At 33.9% G+C, this 22,694-nt stretch overlaps 2 protein-coding genes across 9 annotated transcripts in view; both read right to left on the reverse strand.

The window, feature by feature from the left end:
* Positions 1–22,694, reverse strand: part of LOC124530320 — a 33,085-nt gene that overhangs the window by 8,047 nt on the left and 2,344 nt on the right. Inside the window, exons 3-19 of one of the 8 annotated variants that reach the window (XM_047104442.1) lie at positions 22,225–22,412; positions 21,148–21,456; positions 20,513–20,720; positions 19,934–20,104; positions 8,520–8,636; positions 8,146–8,301; positions 7,921–8,037; positions 7,526–7,681; positions 6,723–6,845; positions 6,380–6,535; positions 6,120–6,242; positions 5,648–5,803; positions 5,428–5,550; positions 4,700–4,855; positions 4,431–4,553; positions 3,942–4,097; positions 3,723–3,845 (exon numbers count right to left, since the gene is read on the reverse strand). In XM_047104442.1, the coding sequence (XP_046960398.1) occupies positions 3,723–3,845; positions 3,942–4,097; positions 4,431–4,553; positions 4,700–4,855; positions 5,428–5,550; positions 5,648–5,803; positions 6,120–6,242; positions 6,380–6,535; positions 6,723–6,845; positions 7,526–7,681; positions 7,921–8,037; positions 8,146–8,301; positions 8,520–8,636; positions 19,934–20,104; positions 20,513–20,720; positions 21,148–21,456; positions 22,225–22,412 (2,661 nt within the window). Of the gene's footprint in view, positions 1–3,722; positions 3,846–3,941; positions 4,098–4,430; positions 4,554–4,699; positions 4,856–5,427; positions 5,551–5,647; positions 5,804–6,119; positions 6,243–6,379; positions 6,536–6,722; positions 6,846–7,525; positions 7,682–7,920; positions 8,044–8,145; positions 8,302–8,519; positions 8,637–19,933; positions 20,105–20,512; positions 20,721–21,147; positions 21,457–22,224; positions 22,413–22,694 lie in introns of all 8 variants that reach the window. The other 7 variants (XM_047104441.1, XM_047104445.1, XM_047104443.1 and 4 more) reach the window with 7 other exon arrangements.
* On the reverse strand, positions 12,950–15,511 carry LOC124530322. The gene is made up of 7 exons (XM_047104449.1): positions 15,342–15,511; positions 15,044–15,178; positions 14,610–14,918; positions 14,338–14,517; positions 13,977–14,114; positions 13,383–13,697; positions 12,950–13,055 (listed from the first exon to the last, which is right to left on the reverse strand). Exons 1-7 carry the CDS (start codon positions 15,493–15,495, stop codon positions 13,036–13,038), a joined length of 1,251 nt encoding a protein of 416 aa, XP_046960405.1. The 5' UTR covers positions 15,496–15,511; the 3' UTR covers positions 12,950–13,035.

Raw genomic sequence — 22,694 nt, forward strand, 5'->3', positions numbered from 1 at the left:
AAAAATGACTTTGGATTTATCGTAGAGTTTGCAATTATATAATTAACGTATATAAGCAACGACTGAGTTAATATGGGATGTAAGGGGGCGCAAACTACACCTTAGTGCCCCAAGCCAACCTCACCTGCCCGTGGTGCATCCTGCCGACCAGCAAACGAGGCTCTGGCGACCGACTGATGGCGGTATAACCATCAACATAATAGGCGTAGCTAAATACCACAGGCCGGTGACGGGCAGCAGCGTCACCGGTGCGAGAAGCTACGCCCTGCGATCGCCAACCCGCCTGCCCAGCGTGGCGATTATGGGCACAACCTCCACATACAGCACACACGCAAGCCACGGCCCCCAGTTCCCGGCAGCCCCGCTATTCCTCGTCATGACGACGATGGTAACGGCGGGACGGGGGGTGCTAAGAATCACCGGGCTACGGGAGGCTACCACAACCGACTGACCCTTGCGACGTACAACGGACGCACGCTACGGCTTGACTCGCATCTAGCGCAACTTGAGGTAGAACTTGGGAAAATTAGGTGGCACATATTAGGGCTATGTGAAGTCCGTAGAGAGGGAGAGGACACCGTAACCCTCGAATCAGGCCACCTAATATACTTCCGAGAGGGTGACCAACAATCCCAAGGTGGCGTTGGGTTTCTGGTAAATAAGTCCCTAGTTGACAACGTGGTGGAAATCTCCAGTGTGTCGAACAGGGTAGCGTACCTCATTATAAAGCTCACCGAGAGGTACAGCCTCAAGGTGGTGCAAGCGTACGCACCAACCTCGACACACTCGGACGATGAAGTGGAAGAATTATTCGATGACATATCGAGGGCCCTCCACTTCACCACGAAAACCCACTACAACGTTGTCATGGGGGACTTCAACGCTAAAGTGGGAGTACAGAACTGCAGCGAATCGGTAGTAGGACCCCATGGACTTGGAAGCAGGAATCATAGGGGGCAAATGCTTGTCAACTTCCTCGAACGGGAGGGGCTCTTCTTGATGAACTCCTTCTTCAAGAAGCAGCCGCAAAGGAAGTGGACGTGGCAAAGCCCCGACACTATGACGAAAAACGAGATCGACTTCATAATGACGGACAAGAGGCATATATTCAGAGACGTCTCAGTGATTAACAGGTTCAATACCGGTAGTGATCACCGACTCCTCCGAGGCTCTCTGAATATCAATTTTAAGGCCGAGCGCGCCCGTCTGATGAAGTCCACGCTCCGACCAAAGCTGCTCCAAACCATTGCGGGATCTGAAACATTCCAGTCAATCCTGGAGAACCGATTCGCTGCCGTGGAAACCACAACGGACGTAAACCAGAACCTCGAAAATGTAGTTCGAATTCTCAGGGAAGAAGGCACGAGATATTGTGGCATGCAGCGTAAGGGCAGGAAGTCGAACCTTTCGGAAGAGACTTTGAGGCTCATGAAGAAACGACGTGAAAACCCACCTGTCACTTCGTCAGAGAAACGGCAATTAAACCAAGAGATCAGCAGGCGCGTACGACACGACCTCCGGTGCTCCAATACTCTTGCAATAAAAAGAGCTATTGAGCAGAATCGGGGGTCTAAGGTGTTCGTACAATCTCTTGGAAGGAGCCACCTGACGAAGTTGACCACAGCAAGTGGAGAAGTCGTTTCTTCTAAGCCGGCAGTACTTTCGGAAGTAGAGGACTTCTACGGCCGGTTATACGCATCGCATGCATCTCGACCTGATCCCGAAAATGAGGATCCTAGAGCTACTTTAACACGCCATTTCTCCGAAGACCTGCCTGAAGTCAGTATTGGCGAAATCGAGACTGCTCTTGGACAGCTTAAAAATGGAAAAGCCCCTGGAGAGGACGGCGTTACCACAGAGCTATTAAAAGCGGGAGGTAAACCGGTACTTAGGGAACTTCAGACGCTTTTTAACTCTGTCCTCTTCGAAGGGAGAACTCCGGAGGCGTGGAGTAGGAGTGTGGTCGTCCTGTTCTTCAAAAAGGGAGACAAAACCCTGCTGAAGAACTATCGTCCCATATCCCTACTGAGCCATGTCTATAAGCTGTTTTCAAGAGTGATCACGAACCGTCTTGCGCGAAGATTCGACGAATTCCAACCCCCGGAGCAGGCCGGGTTTCGGACCGGATACGGCACCATAGACCACATCCATACAGTGCGGCAGATTATACAGAAGTCCCATGAGTATAATCGGCCCCTGTGTCTTGCATTCGTGGACTATGAGAAGGCCTTTGACTCGGTTGAAATCTGGGCTGTTCTGGAGTCCCTGCAGCGTTGCCAAGTTGATTGGCGATACATCCAAGTGATGAGATGTCTCTACGAAGCTGCCACCATGTCCGTCCGAGTACAAAATCAGCAAACAAATCCCATACCATTGCATCGAGGAGTGAGACAAGGGGACGTTATTTCCCCCAAATTGTTCACTAATGCAATGGAGGATATGTTCAAGACGCTGAACTGGAAAGGACGTGGCATTAACATCAATGGCGAATACATCTCTCACTTGAGATTCGCAGACGACATCGTCATCGTGGCAGAAACGCTGCAGGACCTACAACAAATGCTGAACGAGCTGGCTGATTCTTCTATGCGTATCGGCCTACGGATGAACTTGGATAAAACCAAGGTCATGTTCAATGAACATGTTCTACCGGAACCGACTACGATACACGGTACCGTTCTCGAAGTTGTTCAAAAATATGTCTACCTCGGGCAGACTCTGCGATTAGGTAGAAACAACCTTGAGGACGAGGAGAATAGAAGAATTCAGCTGGGTTGGGCAGCGTTTGGGAAGTTACGTCGAATCCTAACATCGTCGATCCCACAGTGCCTTAAGACGAAAGTCTTCAATCAGTGCGTCCTACCCGTCATGACATACGGAGCCGAAACGTGGACACTCACGACAAGGCTGGTCCACCAACTTAAAGTCGCTCAGCGTGCTATGGAAAGGGCTATGCTCGGCGTTTCTTTGAGGGATCGCATCAGAAATGAGGTTATCCGTCAAAGAACCAAAGTCATCGACATAGCCCACCGGATTAGTAAGCTGAAGTGGCAGTGGGCTGGTCATATTTGTCGTAGAACCGACAACCGTTGGGGAAAACGTGTTCTAGAGTGGAGACCGCGTCTCGGCAAACGTAGTGTAGGACGTCCTCAGGCACGGTGGAGTGACGATATACGCAAGGCGGCAGGCAGGAGCTGGATGCGAGTAGCCGGAGAAAGACCACAGTGGCGTGCACTGGGAGAGGCCTATGTCCAACAGTGGACAAAAATAGGCTGTTGATGATGATGATGAGTTAATATTGTAAGATTTCAATTGTGAGGCTCGTTGGACTGTAATAACAACTTTTGTTTGAAAGCAAAAACAATATTATTATATAAAAAATAATAATATCAATGTTAAAGTGAAAACGCCATTGGTCGTGAGGACTGTACAATTATTAAGGTAGAATTTGATTGTTGGGTTTAGACTTATCTGTCCGTCTATGCGCTTTGAGCGTTTCTTCTTAGTTTCGTTTTCTAAGATGCACGCATAATTTACAGAGTGCTTGCATTAATTATTTGTATACAAATCCTACAAATAAATCTAGTCTAAAAATGATAGTAAATTTTATGATTGAAATGTGGGTATAGATATCCTTTTCCTAATTCAATTGGCTATATGATATTACGCAAGACTAAAAAGTATTGAGTGTGATTTGAGAAAGAATATTTATTAGCACTTACTTCCAATAACTTGTACATTAGTTCCTTCATATTCGGATATCGTAATCGTTTCGTGAGACACCTCGCCATTTTCAAGTTTTCCTTTGTAAAGAACTTTACTAAACGTCTCTTCACTTGCTGATTCTGGAGAAATGCAATTAATTAAATTTATAATTAAGATTGTTCCACTTTCTTCCTTAACATCAAGTAAGCGGAGAACTTAAAATTGATTTTGTATACCTGAATCATCAATATCTAGTAATAGGACAGCGTTAGCTCGGCCCGCTTGGAGTGTTAGCGCGATGTGCGTGAGGCCGCCTGGGAGCACCGCAGACTCAGCTTTGCGTATCGTTACAATTCCATTCGACAAATTAGCTTCGAATAAAGACTGGTGAGCTAAAATAAACATAGGGTTGAGTTTATAACATAATGAAGGTTATTATAAAACTTAAAGTCGGAATCAGAGGTTTACACAGGTTACTCAGGATAAAAAAAAAACGTTATATAAAATGCTTTGAAACATTCATGGTATCGTTTGACTTAACATAATAAAAGTTTATTGAAAGTTAACTGAAGAGAATAAATCATTAAATCGAGTACGAATATCAACATTATTGTTATGTGTATCAATTATACAAAAATAGCTTCTTCATGGTTTTAAGGTTTTAATTATTTTCAATTCAATAATATCCACCTAAATATGTTTAAATCCAATTATACTTTAATTACCTCCAATAATTTGTACACCCGTGCCGTCGTATCCGAATAGCGTGATCGTTTCGTGAGATACCACGCCATTTTCTATTTTCCCATCATAAATAACTTTACTAAATGTTGCTTCGATTTCTGATCCTGTAGAAGAAAGTAGTAAAAAGTTGAATTTACAGGCCAAGAATGTGATTATATTGCTAACTTTGTTCATATCAATAAACAAATCTGATCGACTTGCTCAAATACAATTTTGACTGACCTACTGAATAAGCAACAAAATGGCAAACCTGAATCGGTGATATCTAGCAGAAGTACAGCGTTAGCGCGGCCCGCCTGAAGCGTCAGCGCGACGTGCGTCAGTCCGACTGGGAGCACCGCAGACGCGGCTTTGCGTATCGTGACAATGCCGTTCGAAAACTCAACTTCGAATAAAGACTCGTAAGCTGAAAATTTTAAATGATTAACGAAAAGAGCACTTGTGGCAAGGACTTCCTACAATTCGTACAATTAATACGAGTAAATGATAGAATTTATTGTAGAGTTTGCAGTTATATAATTGACGTATGTATATAAGAAACGAATACGTAAATAATATAAGATTTTTATTATGAGGCTCGTTGTAGTGTAATAACAACATTTGTTTCAAAATAAAAACAATATTAATATATAAATAATTATAACATCAATGTTAAAGTAAAAACGCCATTGGTCGTGAGGAGTGTAAAATTATTAAGGTAGAATTTGATTGTTGGGTTTAGACTTATCTGTTCGTCTATGCGCTTTGAGCGTTTCTTCTTAGTTTCGTTTTCTAAGTTGCACGCATAATTTGCGGAGTGCTTGCATTATTTATTTGTATACAAATACTACAAATACACCTAGTCTATAAATGATAGTAAATTTTATGATTGAAATGTGAGTATAGATATTCTTTTCCCAATTCAATTGGCTATATGATATTACGCAAGACTAAAAAGTATTGAGTGTAATTTGACAAAGAAAACTTATTAGCACTTACTTCCAATAACTTGTACATTAGTTCCTTCATATCCGGATATAGTAATCGTTTCGTGCGACACCTCGCCATTTTCGAGTCTTCCTTTGTAAAGAACTTTACTAAACGTCTCTTCACTTGCTGATTCTGGAGAAATGCAATTAATTAAAATTTATAATTAAGATTGTTCCACTTTCTTCCTTAACATAAAGTAAGCGGAGAAATTAAAATTAATTTTGTATACCTGAATCATCAATATCTAGCAATAGGACAGCGTTAGCTCGGCCCGCTTGGAGTGTTAGCGCGATGTGCGTGAGTCCGCCTGGGAGCACCGCAGACTCAGCTTTGCGTATCGTTACGATTCCATTCGACAAAGTAGCTTCGAATAAAGACTGGTGAGCTAAAATAAATATAGGGCTGAGTATATATCATAATGAAGGTTATTATAAAAATTAAAGTCGGAATCAGAGGTTTACACAAAGAAAAAAAAACATTATATAAAATGTATTGAACCATAATGGTATCGTTTGACTTAACATAATAAAATTTTATTGAAAGTTAACCAAAAAAATCATTACATCGAAAACGAATACCAACATTATTGTTATGTGTATCAATTATACAAAAACAGTTTTTTCATGGTTTTAAGGTTTTAATTATTTTCAATTTAATAATATCCACCTAAATATGTTTAAATCCAATTATACTTTATTTACCTCCAACAATTTGCACACTCGTGCCTTCGTATCCGAATAGTGTGATCGTTTCGTGAGATACTACGCCATTTTCTATTTTTCCATCATAAATAGCTTTACTAAATGTCGCTTCAATTTCTGACCCTGAGGAAGAAAGTGGTCAAAAGTTGAATCTACTGGCAGAATATGTGATCATATAGTTAACTTTGTTCATATAAATAAAAAAAAATCTGATCGTTTTGCTTCATGCGTTCGTAATAAGAGACATTAATTTGGCAAACCTGAATCGGTGATATCAAGCAGAAGTACAGCGCTAGCGCGGCCCGCCTGAAGCGTCAGCGCGACGTGCGTGAGTCCGACTGGGAGCACCGCGGACGGGGCTTTACGTATCGTCACAACGCCGTTCGAAAACTCAACTTCGAATAAAGACTCGTAAGCTGAAATTTTAGTAACGATTAGCTTAAGGTCTACTAGTCTAGTGGTAAGAAATTCTATGAATTGATGAAAATTAACAATTCGTAAAATTACTTATTATTTCAGCTTTAAAATACAAAGTTAAAATAACAGTTAAAAATATGTTATCTATTTATATAGATTTCAATCTAACAATGATCGATTACTTACCTCCAATAATTTGTACACTCGTACCGTCGTATCTGGATATAGTAATCGTTTCATGAGCTACTACACCATTCTTGATCTCTCCATTATAAAGAACTTTACTAAAAGTCGTTTCGATTTCCGATCCTAGAGAAAAGAAAAAATAAATTGTGTATGTTTCAAAAAATAAATAGTTAATAAAATCAAGAGTTGATTGCAACAATCTTGCCAAAAAATGACCATATTTGTCAATCTTCATTTTTTCTACGTAATATAACTCTAACAGTGATCGACTGCCGCTGTTTGTTAGCCTAATCTGTGTAGGGTGTTGAGATGCGTGAAATTTCGGCATAGAAGTACAAGTTTAAACTTTTTTAAATTATTCCTTTAGGAAGTTTTAAAAATGACGAAAGTTTGGATAGATGTTCTCTTTTTTTTATTGAAAAGTATGAAATTTGGTACCTTTTTTCAGAACTATAAGGGAGATCATTATGCTTGATCAAGATAAAATAAAGAAATCATTGCTTCTGCTTCCATTTACAAATAATGAATTGTCAGTTGCATATATAATATGTACACCTTGACGGGACGAAACATTTTATAAAAAGTGCTATTTCTGTTAATAGTGACGCAATAGATCCTAGAATTCTGTATGTGGTACATTTTCACATGACGCTTATTTTGCACCACGATTAAAGGCCAAGAAAGAGGACATTGATAAAAAAGGTGTTATCAATAGATTTCGAGAGGTTACCGGTGGAAAATGACACCGGATATATAGCTTATCATTTATTTATAATAAAAGAATGTTAAACAAAATGGCAAACCTGAATCGGTGATATCTAGCAGAAGTACAGCGCTGGCACGGCCCGCCTGAAGCGTTAGAGCAACGTGCGTCAGTCCGACTGGGAGCACCGCGGACGAGGCTTTGCGTATCGTGACAATGCCGTTCGAAAACTCAACTTCAAATGATGTTGCGTATGCTACAATTTTAATTGTAATTAATAAATAAAATATCACAAATAAGTTAAAGTCAAATTAACACAACAGACAGAGATATTAAATATAAATAAAATATGTTCCGTATAGACAACCATTTTTATATATACAGTAATTTAAAACAACGTAAACTTATGTTTTTTTATTAATACAATTATTTGTATGTTATGATGTGTAATGAGTATTAAATGTAAATTGAGAATAAATGGTTATAAATACTTACTTCCAATAATTTCTACGTCTGTACCATCGTATCCGACTATGGTAATCGTTTCGTGAGAAACCACACCATCTTCGAGTTTTCCATTATAAAGAACTTTACTGAATGACGCTTCGGTTTCTGAATCTGAAAAATTAAATTTTCAACTTATATTAAACTCTGATGAATTTTCTTCTCGAAAATCAATATTTTAATATATACTCATTGAACACCATCAATATGGCATACCTGAATCAATTACATCTAGCAGAAGTACAGCAGTAGCGCGACCCGCTTGCAGCGTCAATGCGATGTGTGTGAGTCCAGCTGGGAGCACCGCGGATGGGGCCTTGCGTATTGTTACAACGCCATTCAAAAATTCGACTTCGAATGAAGATTGGTGGGCTATAATAAAAAGTATATGATAAAGAAAAACATTGATCAATCCGAATGCAGCTTCTGCGTACAATATCAGGCCAAAATAAATAGTTTTTGGAGTATCTACTAACATCCGATATAAATATAAATAGTATATAAATGTTACGGTAAAATGTGATGCTAATGATAATAAAAAAAATTAAATTCAGATGTATACAATTAGTATTACATGTTACATTATTTACCTCCAGTAATCTGTATGTTCGCGCCATCGTATCCTGATACAGTGATCGTTTCGTGTGATACCACGCCATCTTCGAGCTTCCCATTATAAAGAACTTTATTAAATTCCGCCTCGGTCTCTGAACAAATTATGACAAAAATAACATTAATGTGCTACAATTAATAAAATACTCTATCTAACTTAACATCTACTTAAGTATAATAAGAACGAAAACCACACAATATTAACTTAAATTATTACAAGAAAGTTGTTATGTATCCAATGAACAAGTATTAGAAAATATTCATTTTATTATTGTTCGTCACAATAAAATAATTCAGATATTGTAAGTATAAACGATATTAAAGTAAATGAAACTGCAGAATTATTTTCCACTGTTAGTTTTTTAGTCGATTTCAGCCTGTTTAATTGTTTTTGTTTGCGTCTTCCAATGAATAAATCTTGATACACAATGTACTAAAATATTTTAGATCACAGTTCCCAGTTTTCTTGTCTTGTTTTTCGTCAATTGTTTTTGTAGATATTTTTGAAATCTTAGCTTGTAATCCAGGTTGGTTTAATAGTCTATAAAAATAAGGTATAATATATTAGTGTCCAATATTTAGTGTTCAGTAGATAAATAGAATAATAATACACAATCATATATAACTTGTCTTATTTAAGTAATGTCTCTTTAAGATTCTAATAATTCATGTTTTTTTTTTAATATTACCTTTGTTTCCTTTAAGCATAACGCTTGTGTTTGCAGTGATGGCGTAATGAACTAGGAATTGGATCAAATTTGCGAATTTTATATTACAAGGGCGGCGTATGTCATCAAGTTCTTGAGGCTTACTTGCGTCATTATACATCTATGATGCGAAAACTGTGTGCATAAAGCATGCATATAGCAAGTAGCACGGTGCGAAAATCGCCTGAATGCATAGTAAGCGCTGTGTGTGAGTTCCATTGGAAACAGCGCCAATGTCTACGAGTACCTAGCAACATTTTTTGAAGTATATTTCTAAAAGAATGTATAGTCTAAAATATCAATTCACATACACATAATGCATTACAATTTTGCTATCAATCAATTAACAATAAATTAAAATCCAACTGGCTATTTAAATTTAAACTTGCTTAATTAAGAACTCAATAATACACAAAATTAAAATCCGTATATGAATCATGTTACTAATGAAGATGCATAGCATATAATTTATTACATTGTTTTTGATACTTTAAAGATCAGCTTATAATTCTAAAAAATATTATATTAAGTATTTTTTTTATTATTTTTAAAGATTAGCATTCATAGCATTAAGTAAAATGCAAGAAAAAATCAAAAACATTTATATATTTATTTTATTAATTTCAACATTTTAATAGGACAGTTTTAAAGAGTCCCAGTATAATATATTTACCAACAACAAAAACAAACGCGTATATGGCTTAGGAATGAGCAATTGAATCATTTACATGCGATAAAATAAGTGATAAATAAAATGATTCACGGCTTTATTAGTTTTGCTCGAAATGTTGTTTCTATTTAGTAAATTGTAGAATTATCAATATCACGCAAGTTCTCCATTATGACGAGACGTCATGTTGAATAACTTGACTTAATCACCTGCCTCCCCTATTAGTTCCGTAGACTGTATTCTAATACTGTTTTAGAGCTGTGTGTCTGTGAAGAAATTTATCAAAAACCACTGCAATCGAAAATGATGAAAATAGAAAATATATTTATTTAATAACGACAAGTAAATGTGCTGATTTACCTGATGGTAACCATCATTAAGATTATGGCTATTTCAGAAATACCTACGCACTTTCCGATATATTAGACAATGTGCCAAGAATATTCAAAAACATTTTAAACGCTAATTGTTTTAAAATATAGTATTACTGTTTCATTCGACATTCGTCCTTTTCTTTGTGTGTGATTCTAAAAATTAATTTAACAAACCCATTACTAACAAAATATGTGTCTGTTGTAAGTGTCAGTGTAATGATGTCATTATAATTATTTTTTGTAAGTAATTCCCTTGGTTCTAGTTAAACTCGCTAAGTAATATACATAGTTACAAATTGCTATGCTGTTTAATGTTTTTCTCCACTAAGAACTTACACTTGCTGAAGAAACTTAAGTAATAAGTTAAACGGGTATACTTGAATACTGTTATAATACCGTGCTTGGTTATATATTGCACATGTAACAGTTTTCTTAGCAATACATGAGAGTTTCAGTGTTTGTGTTTCCATAGTAATTTTAAAGTTGTAAAAATGAAACATTATGAATAAAAATTAAACTCACTTCAACAACAACGAAAATTCACTAAAGGTTTATATTTTCAATCGGTTAGTCTTAGTAGTCGGTGTTGTACAATTTAACACTAGCGACCCGTCCCGGCTTTATATGAGTGCATAACTGATACTAATTATACTACATAATTTGTTTATTTACGACATTACATTCAGCACTCCTATAATGATCAGTATTTGTAAACTATATTGTTCATGTATTATATAATACAAAAACCTTCCTCTCGAAACACTCAATTTAATGCGCTGCAAAATCCGTTGCGTAATAAAGGTAAGCATACATATGGACAGACAGCGGTAAGCGACTTTGTTTTATACCATGTGATGATGATATTGAATATTAAGTGTGACGTGTGTGTGTGAATATTAAACTGACGTTAGTTTTGATGTTCTAAATTATTTATTTTTCATGACTTAATTCGATTAAAATAAATTTTGAGAATACAACTCCGATGAATGAAATGGATCATGTTGTCATGTTCAACGTTTTTTTTTACTGAAGCCTACTAGACCCTCTTTGGTATGATGACTGTCAGAATTAAATTTTACGAAAACCAGCGTTTTATTCACTTTGATGTCGAGGACCATTATAGCGATCGATGATCTAGACTTCGACGTTGATGCTTTTAAGTCAAGTGCTATTATTTCATTCGTTGCTATCGCCGTTTAAGGTCTCGTGTATTGATAAATTTATATACCCTTTTTTAAAATCAGTTAGAATTTGTGATGAGTTTATGTTATCCGCCTAGAGGGGTTACAACAAAGCCCTACTAAATATATATCTTTTTTTTCATTATTATGACTCTCATCACTGCTTTATCAATTGTATTGTGATCCCCTCCCCTCCTCTTATAACCTGGGTGCCTTCAAAAGAGGCATGAAGAGGCATCTTGCGGGCCGGCATGGCGAGTGTGACTAGTGCAGCTCATTCTTGGTGTGCGTACTAGTCGTCTTCGCTTTTGGATTCCATTTCCACTTACCATGAGGTGGAGTGGATAAACGTGATTAACCGGACATTAAAAAAAAAATTGACATGGGCCATGCCGCTGGTATAAGCCGCGTTGGTCACAAGATTTTATGTTTCATTTTATATGAATCGGTAAACGAAGTAAGTTCACTAAAAGAAAGTAATAATTTAATTCATTTAACATTATTTGAATAAATTTAACTGAAAAGAATACTAATATACAGTTATGAGTATTTAATCTTAAAAGTTGCGCATTATTTGTTTCGAATAACATAATATTATACATACGACTACATCAAAATTAAGTAAATGTATGTAGTGGGAATTGTGACATATCTTTCATTTAATATGATCTATTGTTTATAAATGTAAACAATAAAAATAGTATTGGTAATTAATCTTGTAATACTTTACGTAATACTAAATTATTGAATCTAAAATCGAAGTGTAAACGCTATAGTATACGGATTTGATCTCATTTACACATTGACTCAAATTGACTACTCTCATGTACGCTTGCTGGGGATTGATTACAACTGAATTAATCTTACCAATTACGCGATAACCAGTATATTCAAATTACAGATACAATCTTAATAAACGTTCGATGGAAATGTATTAATGTATGTGATGATGGAAATCTATTAGTAATGTGTTTCTATAATAAAATTCCGCAGACATTTTTAACTTTGCCATTTAGTAAATTCAAATCGTTTGTAAAAAATACATTGGTAGAAAAACATATTATTCGTTACAAGATTGTATAGATGATGAAAAAGCGTGGAGTTAATACCTGTTGACTTCCAACATTAATTTAAATATTTGTATTTAATTAACATGACTTTGTATTTTTTAAATGTTAAAAAAGAGTAACTACTGAGTTTCTTGTCGGTTCTTCTCGGTAGAATCTACTTTCCGAACCGGTGGTAGCTTCACTTAATTGTAAAATGACGATTCAAAAGTGCTTATAAAAGCCTACTTGAATAAAGTTTATTTTGATTTTGATTTTTTATGCGAATATTAATACAATGTGTAAGTTGTGGTCTTCGTTCTTATGTGAGCGATATAAAAATAGATAAATAAAATCTTTGCATATCACCTTTAAGAGTAATAATAACAGCAGCTCGAGCAAATTCAGTTGAAGTTTTGTGCGCGACGACAGTAAATATTAGAGGAAATTGATTCGTTATCTCGTGTAAATTGTCATTTTTAACTGATAGTGAAAAACTGTTTTCTTCTTTTTCAACTAAATCAAACCATTGAGCACTATCTGGAAAAAAATAAACGTATTATCCGATTTTTAATGTTCAACAACGAGAACAACAACAACAGCCAATAAATTTCCCACTGCTGGGCTAAATGACTCCTCTCCCTTTGAGAAAAAGGTTTGGAACATATTCCACACAGGTTTCTTCACGATGTTTTCCTTCACCGCCGAAAACGAGATGAATTATAAACACAAATTAAGCACATAAATATTCAGTGGTGCTTGTCTGGGTTTGAACCCGCAATCATCGGTTAAGATGCATGTGTTCTAACCACTGGGCCATCTCGCCTGTGTTCATTTATTATAATAAAACATCAAATACTTACCGCCTTCGAGTTTAAAGGAAACGGTTTCATCGAATCCTTGACTAAGTTTAATCATGTTTGTGAAGATTAAACCTTCTTGATCTGAATATTCTCCAATATAATAAGCCTGTTCGAATGTTGGTGATAATATTTGAGATTCTTGATTCCTAACAATATCCAAAATAATTGTTGTATATCCATTAACAGCATTTGGGTGAGATGCTTCCATATTGAGTACAATGAAATTATTATTTTCAATCAATTCTTTAGGTATATCAAGGAGTTGGATAGTTATGTAATCTGGTTCTTCTTTAATCATAAAATATGAAACAAATTCTGCAAAATAATTCTGAATTATCTTAAATTTTCGCGATTATTACACATTTAAATAAAACTAATTATAACGGATGAATCGCGTATATTAATTATTTTTTATTTATTTTTTTTTTACCTACCTACCCGTGACCACGAACACTGCAAAGTGCTCGAAACGTCGGGATGTTTAAAAATAATTAATATACGCGATTCATCCGTTATAATTAGTTTTATTTGAATTCTGAATTAATCAAATGATGATAGGAAAATTAAAAATTATTTAGTATGAATCATACTTACCACCTGATAAGCTTAGTACGATTGAAGACAAGTCATGTTCATTCAACAGCCGTATTTCTTCTAATTCAAGAGACTCATTTTTTATGCGTCCGATGTATTCATTTTTTTCGAATCGCAATACAATAGGATCATTTGTTTCTAAAATAAAAATATTTAATATATTGTATGTATTTATAACTTGCATCAATCATTTGTATTGAAAGAAAAGCATATACACTCTAATAAAATATAGCGTCAGGTATTTTAAATTGCAAACGTTACATGGATCAACATTTTTAAACTTAGCTTTAGTAGACGTATCTACTCTAAATTAGAATATATATCTAGAAACGTTTAGCAAAAAAATAAAACTTTAATCTACCTTTTGGTAAGTCAATATGTATTGCTGCTCTTCCACCAGTAGTTCCAAGCTTATCAGCTACTATGGTAAACAGCAAATGACTGTTCTTGTCAACTATATCATCAGGTAACGGATTTCTTTCATTTGTAATAAGTGTAGCTAAATTATCGTTTTGTATTAAGGAGAACCACTGTGAATTGTCTGTCATAGAAAAAAAAAGTTAAGCAATATTTCTACGTTATTATTATCCATATTAGATAATATATTTTCATCAATTATAGATTAATTTCTACCTCCTTCTAATCTGAATTCGACGCTGCTGTCATATCCTCGTTGAAGAGATATTTCCTCTGTGAATTCCAATCCACTATCTTTTATATAAGAACCTCTATAAAATGATCTTTCAAATACTGGGTATGAAATTATAATTTCCGGAATATCAATAATAACGGTTGTTGTTACGGGCACCGCCCTTTCTCCGGTTGCTGCTATTTCTAATACAACAAATTTATTTTTTGCAATTTCTTCCAATGAATCTGAATTCGATATTGCGATTGTTACTTTATTATTTTCATTCGAAATAGTGAAGTGTTGATTGAAATCTGAAATCATTTTCAATTTAATTTATTATGACTAAGTGATGATATATTTATTTATTTTTTTTTACTTTTTTTGGAAGAACTTTCTGTTGCAAGTTTTGAACATATAAAATATACATATTTCTTACCTCCATTTAATGTAAATATTGTTTGTAGTGTAAATCCTGACATTAAAACGATGTCTTCCATAGTTAGTATGCCATCCTTTAATACGCCATGGTAAGTGCTTTTAGAAAACTTTAATATAGTAGGTTCCGTTAGTTCTGCAATATGAATGAGTAATGTGAACATGTTAACTGTACTTTTTAAAGATAGCACCATTATTTGAACTTTTAATAACAATGTCATATTAGCTAAAGGAACAAGCCCAGATAGATTTCCGTTGTGATCTAAAATTTAAATAAAAATGTGTCCATATTAATTTACCTTCTGGAAACTTTATGGCTATAGCGGTATTCGCACCGACTGTCCTCGGTTTTTCAGCCACAATATTGAATAATATTACTTTTTCATTAAATATGAGATCCTCAGGAATGGTTGAATTTAAATTTAGCACTATACTATTAGTAGTTGTTTCCATCGAGAAATACTTTGCATGATCTGAAATTTAAAAAATATTTTATTTCATTTTAAGAATAACTGTTTCTAACATTTCGAGGTCGTATTTTTTCAGTATTTATTTATTTTATTTTTTATTTTTATTTTCAACATACAACATCGTATTGTACATACAAATTTCATACCAAATAAGGTTTAAATAAGCCAACAAGGTACGTTAAAACATGGAGTAAACGTAATAAGATAATCAAATAATAATTATAGAATATTTAAAGTGTTAAAAAAGACGACACATAATATTAATCTATTAAAGTATTGGTTTCAGCGTAGTATCAAATACTAACTTTCATTGTATCTTAAAATCGTATACCTAATTTTCGTAAACTTTTATCGAATTTACATAATAAATATTACAGAGTATTTAATTACATAAGTTTATATTAATACTCACCTCCCACCAAATCAAAAGTAACTGTTTCGTCATAACCTTGGAATAAGCTGATGTCTTGAAAATTTACCATTGAATCATTTGAATACAGTCCATTATATATTTTTTGACTAAAAACAGGTGTGACGAAATCAGGCTTCATTATTTCCAGGAAAATTGTCGTAGAAGTTGTTATGGCATTTACACCAGATGCAACCAAGGTCAAAACAATAAAATTGTTTTCCCTTATGATATTTTCTGAAACTTCCTGTTGTACCTCTATCGATACTGTATTCTGAATATTATTTACAGTAAAATAATTCACATAGTCTGTTGAGCAAAGTTTTATTTATTTGTTTTGTAAATAAAATAGTTTGCTATAAATATTGCAATTAATAAAATCTATTTAAAATATTAAATTGAGGAGATACGATTGACCCCCCCCCCCCAAAAATATAAGATTATTTTCAAAAACACTCTAAAGTTGATATTTTTGGGACGATGTAATGATTCTAACGATACATCGTACCTTTAAATCTGTTTAGGCATTTTAATGGTTATGGTGTAAAAAATCAACTCACTTACGAACAAATTAAAATTATTGGGCAGTCGAATAAAAGGGTTTATCAAGAAGATTTAAATGTACTTACCTCCATTGAGATTAAAAATTATGTCATTATAGTACCCTATGTCCAAAATAATAGCTTCTAGAGTAATAGAATACCCTTCTAAAGTTCCACTATACAAAGGCTTCTCAAATTTTAATTCCCTAGCTGCAAAGACACACACAAAAAAGCCATATTCAAAAGACTGTACGTTATTCCAAATTATATACATTTTCTTATGTATTCCACTAAAATTAATAAAATTATGTGTAACAATTCAGTTGTTATGTATTCCAAATAAGAAAGTGTAACAACTATGGATAAACGTCATCGTTACAACGAAAAAAAAAATCGAGTATAATTATTAATTGTTGTCTCAATATTTTGTAAAGATGTAGGCAACATGTGAACAAAATAGATTTAAATACATGTTATCTGTTAGGTTTAATAACTGTGAAAATAAATATACTGTTTTTTTTTTTCCGAAATATAAGTTTACTATAACATATTAAAAAGTGTGGTTTTCGTTCTTGTAACAAACTTTTTTAATATAATATCATTACATGCCTTCATATATTAATAACTTACCTGAAAAAACCAGATGTAATAACACTCTATGTAACCTTTTCAAATCAAACGGATATGTAAAATAACAAATGTTATACATATTACATATCCGTTCGATTTACTAATAGTTATGCGTGATAGTATTTAGTATCGCTTATATAATAGGCTATTTGACTGGTTTTTAAAATCCATTTTATAATATTTAATAGAGGTTAAGGAACCCAGTAAAAGTTGCCGAAAAATATCATATTAAAAATTCCATATTTAAATAACGCGCGAAAACGCTACTTGGACAATATGACGCTGCAATGGGGTCGGTGACGTCACTTTGCTGTATTTTAATCTGTGGTACATATCAAATAAAAGCAAGGTTTACAAGAAAGTGACTTCATCATAAGTCCGGCCAATCAGGAGCGTTCTGTGTCACGTGACAAACGTTTGAAAAAATGCATTTTTATTTATTGATTTTTGAACAAATTAAGTATTATATTCAAGTTTCGTTAGTAAATAACCATTTTTAAATACATAATATACACTGATTACAATAATTCACAATTTATTTTTCGCATTGTCAAATAGCCTATTACATTAATTTTAGGATTTCGTTATGACTTGGAAACATCGTAACTGTTTTTGTACTGTTGGAGTATTATCATTTTGAGCGCATGAATAAATAAATAAATCCAATTTGTTAACTCTAGGTGGTCTTATTTTCATTTTCTCACAAGATACGTACCGTGTACCTCCTGTCTGGGGTGCAATCGAGTTTTTAAATTCTGGCACAACGTCATTTTATCGGTTACAAAAATATGCAATAAAATATTATTGTATTTTTAAAAGGATCATACGCCGTTATAGCTGTAGGAAAATATCATAACAATGCCTTGTACGCGACGATAAATATAACATCTTAGGTTCGAATCACAACATTTATGAAAAATTCCATAGTCATTACCATTCAATATTATCCAAGATCAAAGTCAAATTCCTATTGTTTATTGTTTATACTCATACTGTGTACATGTTTGGAGCATCATATCATATTGAGATAGTTATAGAAAAACACGCGTTCACTAAGGATATTTATTACGATATTCCGATTAATAGCAAGTCTGCAATACGAGCGATTTTGAACTTCATATTATATTATTTGTTTTAGATAAATATAGTTTAATTAATGTTACCGAATCTACATTTATTGCAAAGTTCAGTTTTAGTTGAGGCAACGTTAGCATGAATTCGGTTGCTGGACATTTTTGAAATGTTAAAAACTTATGTTATAAATCGTTAATAATTATTAATTAATAATCGACTTCTTCGTACGGGCAACATTTTTTTTTACTCAAATGATTTCAATATATACTGTACTCAAGTAGGCTTTAACAAGCAGTTTCGAATCGTCATTTAACAACTATTAAACGAATAAAGCTACCGCTGGTTCGAAAAGTAGATTCTACCGAGAAGAGCCAGCAATAAACTCTTTATCAACATTTAAAAATAGACTCATGTTAGTTAAATACAATTATATATGTATATAACATATCCTGTTTGGAAGTCAACAAATGTTAAGTCCACGCTTTTTTACTAGATACATTAAAAGTCTGATTTTTTTTATAATTGCTAAAAAGTTCCATTTAGTAACATTTTGTAAATTTCTCTCTGTTACACTAAAGTCTCGGAGCTTTTGAACTTTAAACCAAACTGCATAATCTAATGCGGATTGATTGATACAAATTTCAATGATCTAATCAAACCAAGGTTTCAATGTTTTTTTCATCGCCAAACTCGAAATATATTATAAACACAAATTAATTATCATATGGTCTTGTGAAAAAACTTCCGCGAAGAACATTTTTAATTGTATGTTTTGAAACTATGGACATAACTAATTGTAAGTGATTCGTGATTGGATAGTTATGTTACGCGTACTACAAATATGATAATTTTCTGAGGGGAATCCCCTGCGGCGAATTCACTTTAAAAGTAATACGTTTATTGTTATTTTACGACTTGAAAGTGTCATTTTATATTCAATGTTTTAATAAGCTGTTATTTGTAACATATATTGTTGAATGGATTATTATTTATCATAATGTTATCACAAAATATAATAAACACAATTGTTGTTAAATTGTGAATTTAAGGCTACTGCAATTGATGATTATTATTTATATTAAATTTTCAAAGTAAAATTAAAAAAAACAAAGATATATCCAAAAGTAAGTATGTAAATGTATATAAAAATTATCACATTATGCTGATAAGAGATTATAATCATTATACTAAATGGTTTTGTTATTTTATTTGAGATCAGATTGTGTGATATAGTAATATGTAAAAGTATATATTATTATTATATTTATACATAAAATTCGTACTAAAATCACTTAAAGAACTACATAATCGTAATAATGTAAAATAACTTTATCAGAGTATAGGCACAATGAAGACTCATCAAACTTCAAAAGTCTGACCGTTTTTAGTCTATAAACTTTTCGCTAGTAGAACGATTTTAAAATATCATCATTGATATGAAAAAAAAAATATGATAAAATAAAACGAAGACATTGTATTAGTAATGTATTCGTTTTAAGGAAACGCATATATCTTTATTTATAATATATCACTATTGAACTTAACTACTTATTTTCACTTTGATTTTACTTCCACAATTTCGATAACAGTTTCATTGTCCTAGCATAACAATAATATATGCGAGAAGATCTTTATCAATTATTCAGTATTGAGATTAGAGTTTTCAGATAATAATCTAATAAAACCCAGTCTTAACATCGATCGAAGTTTCTAGTTTTCCTAAAATATAAAGGATAAACACATACGTATGAAATATACTCACTTACCTTCAGGTAGCAGTAGAACGATCATAGCATTTGCACCACTTGTATATTCTCTCTCTGCTACAACTGTGAGGTAGATTTCTCTTTGTTGATACACTTCATCGGGCAATGAAGTTTTAACATTGAACGTAATTTGGTTTCCATTATCGACAAGTTCGAAATTTTCAAAATATTCTAGAACAAATGGAAAACGTTGTGTTCAGTTCAATTAAGTGGCCCCATTAACATATTTTATATGTCTTTTTTTTATGGTATAGGTTGGCGGACGAGCATATGGGCCACCTGATGGTAAGTGGTCACTATCGCCCATAGACAATGACGCTGGAAGAAATATTAACTATTCCTTACATCGTCAATGTGCCACCAACCTTGGGAACTAAGATGTTATGTCAATTGTGCCTGTAGTTACACTGGCTCACTCACCCTTCAGACCGGAACATAACAATACTGAGTACTGTTATTTGGCGGTAGAATAACTGATGAGTGGGTGGTACCTACCCAGACGGGCTTGCATAAAGCCCTACTACCAAGTAAATGTCTACATGTCTACGGAACTTATGTTATTCGGTAGCAATTACTTACGTCCTTCCAAACTAAATTTAACTTCGCTGTCGTAACCCTGGCGGAGATAAATGGTATCTTGTAGAACGAACTCATGTTCTTTTGTATAGTTTGCTATGTAGAAGGGTTGCGAGAAAATTGGCTCGTCGGGCAACTCGAACTGAGTGTCTGCTAAAACTTTAACCGTAGCGGTTGCTGTTCTACGGCTATCACCAGTTCTATCTACGTCCTAAACAAAATATTTAATTAAAAAGTAACTAGTAAGCGAGTGTTGGTCGAGTTTTTATTTTTCATTAGAGTTAGTTTTTCAAATAATAACAGTAATTTAACTTTTGTATCATGTCTATTTCCTAATTTCCTGTTTACTGTCTTCCTTCTCGGAAATACTGGAATACAATATCTTCGAAGGAAGCATGCCTTTTATAAATGGAATCTTATAGATAATTCTCTCTAGTTCTTACCGTATATAGATTGGGATAAGTATAGCATTAAATAGTAAATATAAAGTTACATTAAATATAATAATTAAATACATTTTACTAATTTGAAAATTATTACGCTTATTACTTCAATTAAATGGGTCACTGAAATTTGACTCTGATGGACTTTGGAAAGGTGGAAATTCAGAAATGTGTTTAAAATAAATACTAAATTACCGTGGCTGTAATTGTTAGAGTTATCGACTCAGGGATAGATCTGATAAACGTCGTAGTTCTCAAAGTCGCCTTGAATTCTTTCGGTACCGTAGACGAATCATCGTATGCAATTTCAAATAACGGACTCCCTTCCAATGTAAAGTCAATCCTTTCCGTTGTTAAGTCGATATCCCTGACGATTATATCATTTATGCAGTTAGTGAGTAAGAAGTTTGGCGGTACTGGAGGTGCTATCGTGATTTCATAACTGTTCGTTGGTTTAAATACAGGATCGTTATTGTTGGTGTCGGTTATATCTATATTGAAAACCTGTTAAAATAAAATCAAAAATAAATATCTAAATATACTTTATTCGAGTAGGCTTTTACAAGCACTTTTGAATCGTCATTTAATAACTATTTTAAGTGAAGCTACCGCCAGTTCGGGGTAGGTTCTACCGAGAAGAACCGGCAAGAAATTCATTCATTTTTATTTTAGTTAATTACAACTATCCTGCCTGCCTTTTATAAAATAAAGAAAATCAACATAACGAGGATAAAACCAATGGTAGTGCAGTTTTGATAATATATTAGAATTTAAAGGATCACGTCGTAAACATTTTAAGACATCCTATTTTTTTTTATGGTATGTGTTGGCGAACGAGCTTATGGGCCACCTGATGGTAAGTGGTCACCATCACCATAGACAATGACGCTGTAAAAATATAAACTATTCCTTACATCGTCAATGCGCCATCAACCTTGGGAACTAAGATGCTATATCCCTTGTGCCTGTAGTTACACTGGCTCACTCACCCTTCACACGGGAACACAACAATACTAAGTACTGTTATTTGGCGGTAGAATAACTGATGAGTGGGTGGTACCTACCCAGACGGGCTTGCACAAGGCCCTGCCACCAAGTAATTAATACAGATAGTAGCTACATGTGAGGGTTGGAGAAAAATAAGTTAATTATGTACGCAATGGTCTCTTCTCATTATTGGACTGCTTGATTTTCAAAGGGTGTATGTGAGAGATCACTTGTTAATGTCGCCATTACGTAACATTCGGTAATGTAATGTTGTGCAATAATTACCAAATTTCTTGTGCTACCATCAGTGCATCGAAAAATTGCCGTGAAACCAATAGATAGTGCGGTTTCAATTTCCTCGTATGTTTCGTAATTGTCATGTGTCGAAACAGTGAGCTCAGAGTTTGCTAGTGCCACAGTGACGTAAGGCCCTCCATTGAGGCCTTCATTTCTGTGTGTAACACTGACTAAATCTGTAACGTAAAATATATAATCAATATTATATATACATATGTTTTTATTTTTCCGGGCCGCATTTTGAAGACGAAAATTAGATCAAGCAATTACTTTTTTGTTGTATTACTTAGACTGAAAAGTGTACACTTGATGTTAAATAGTAAACGTAATCGCCCATAAAATTAGCATTATGAGAAACTAGAGACCCGTTCCAGATTCGTACGGTTGCAATACTGAAACTAAATATATTGTATATTTATATATTATACAAAAACGTTCCTCTAGAATTACTCTATCTA

This window comes from Vanessa cardui, chromosome 6, assembly GCF_905220365.1.
Source record: "Vanessa cardui chromosome 6, ilVanCard2.1, whole genome shotgun sequence".
Lineage (NCBI taxonomy): Eukaryota > Metazoa > Arthropoda > Insecta > Lepidoptera > Nymphalidae > Vanessa > Vanessa cardui.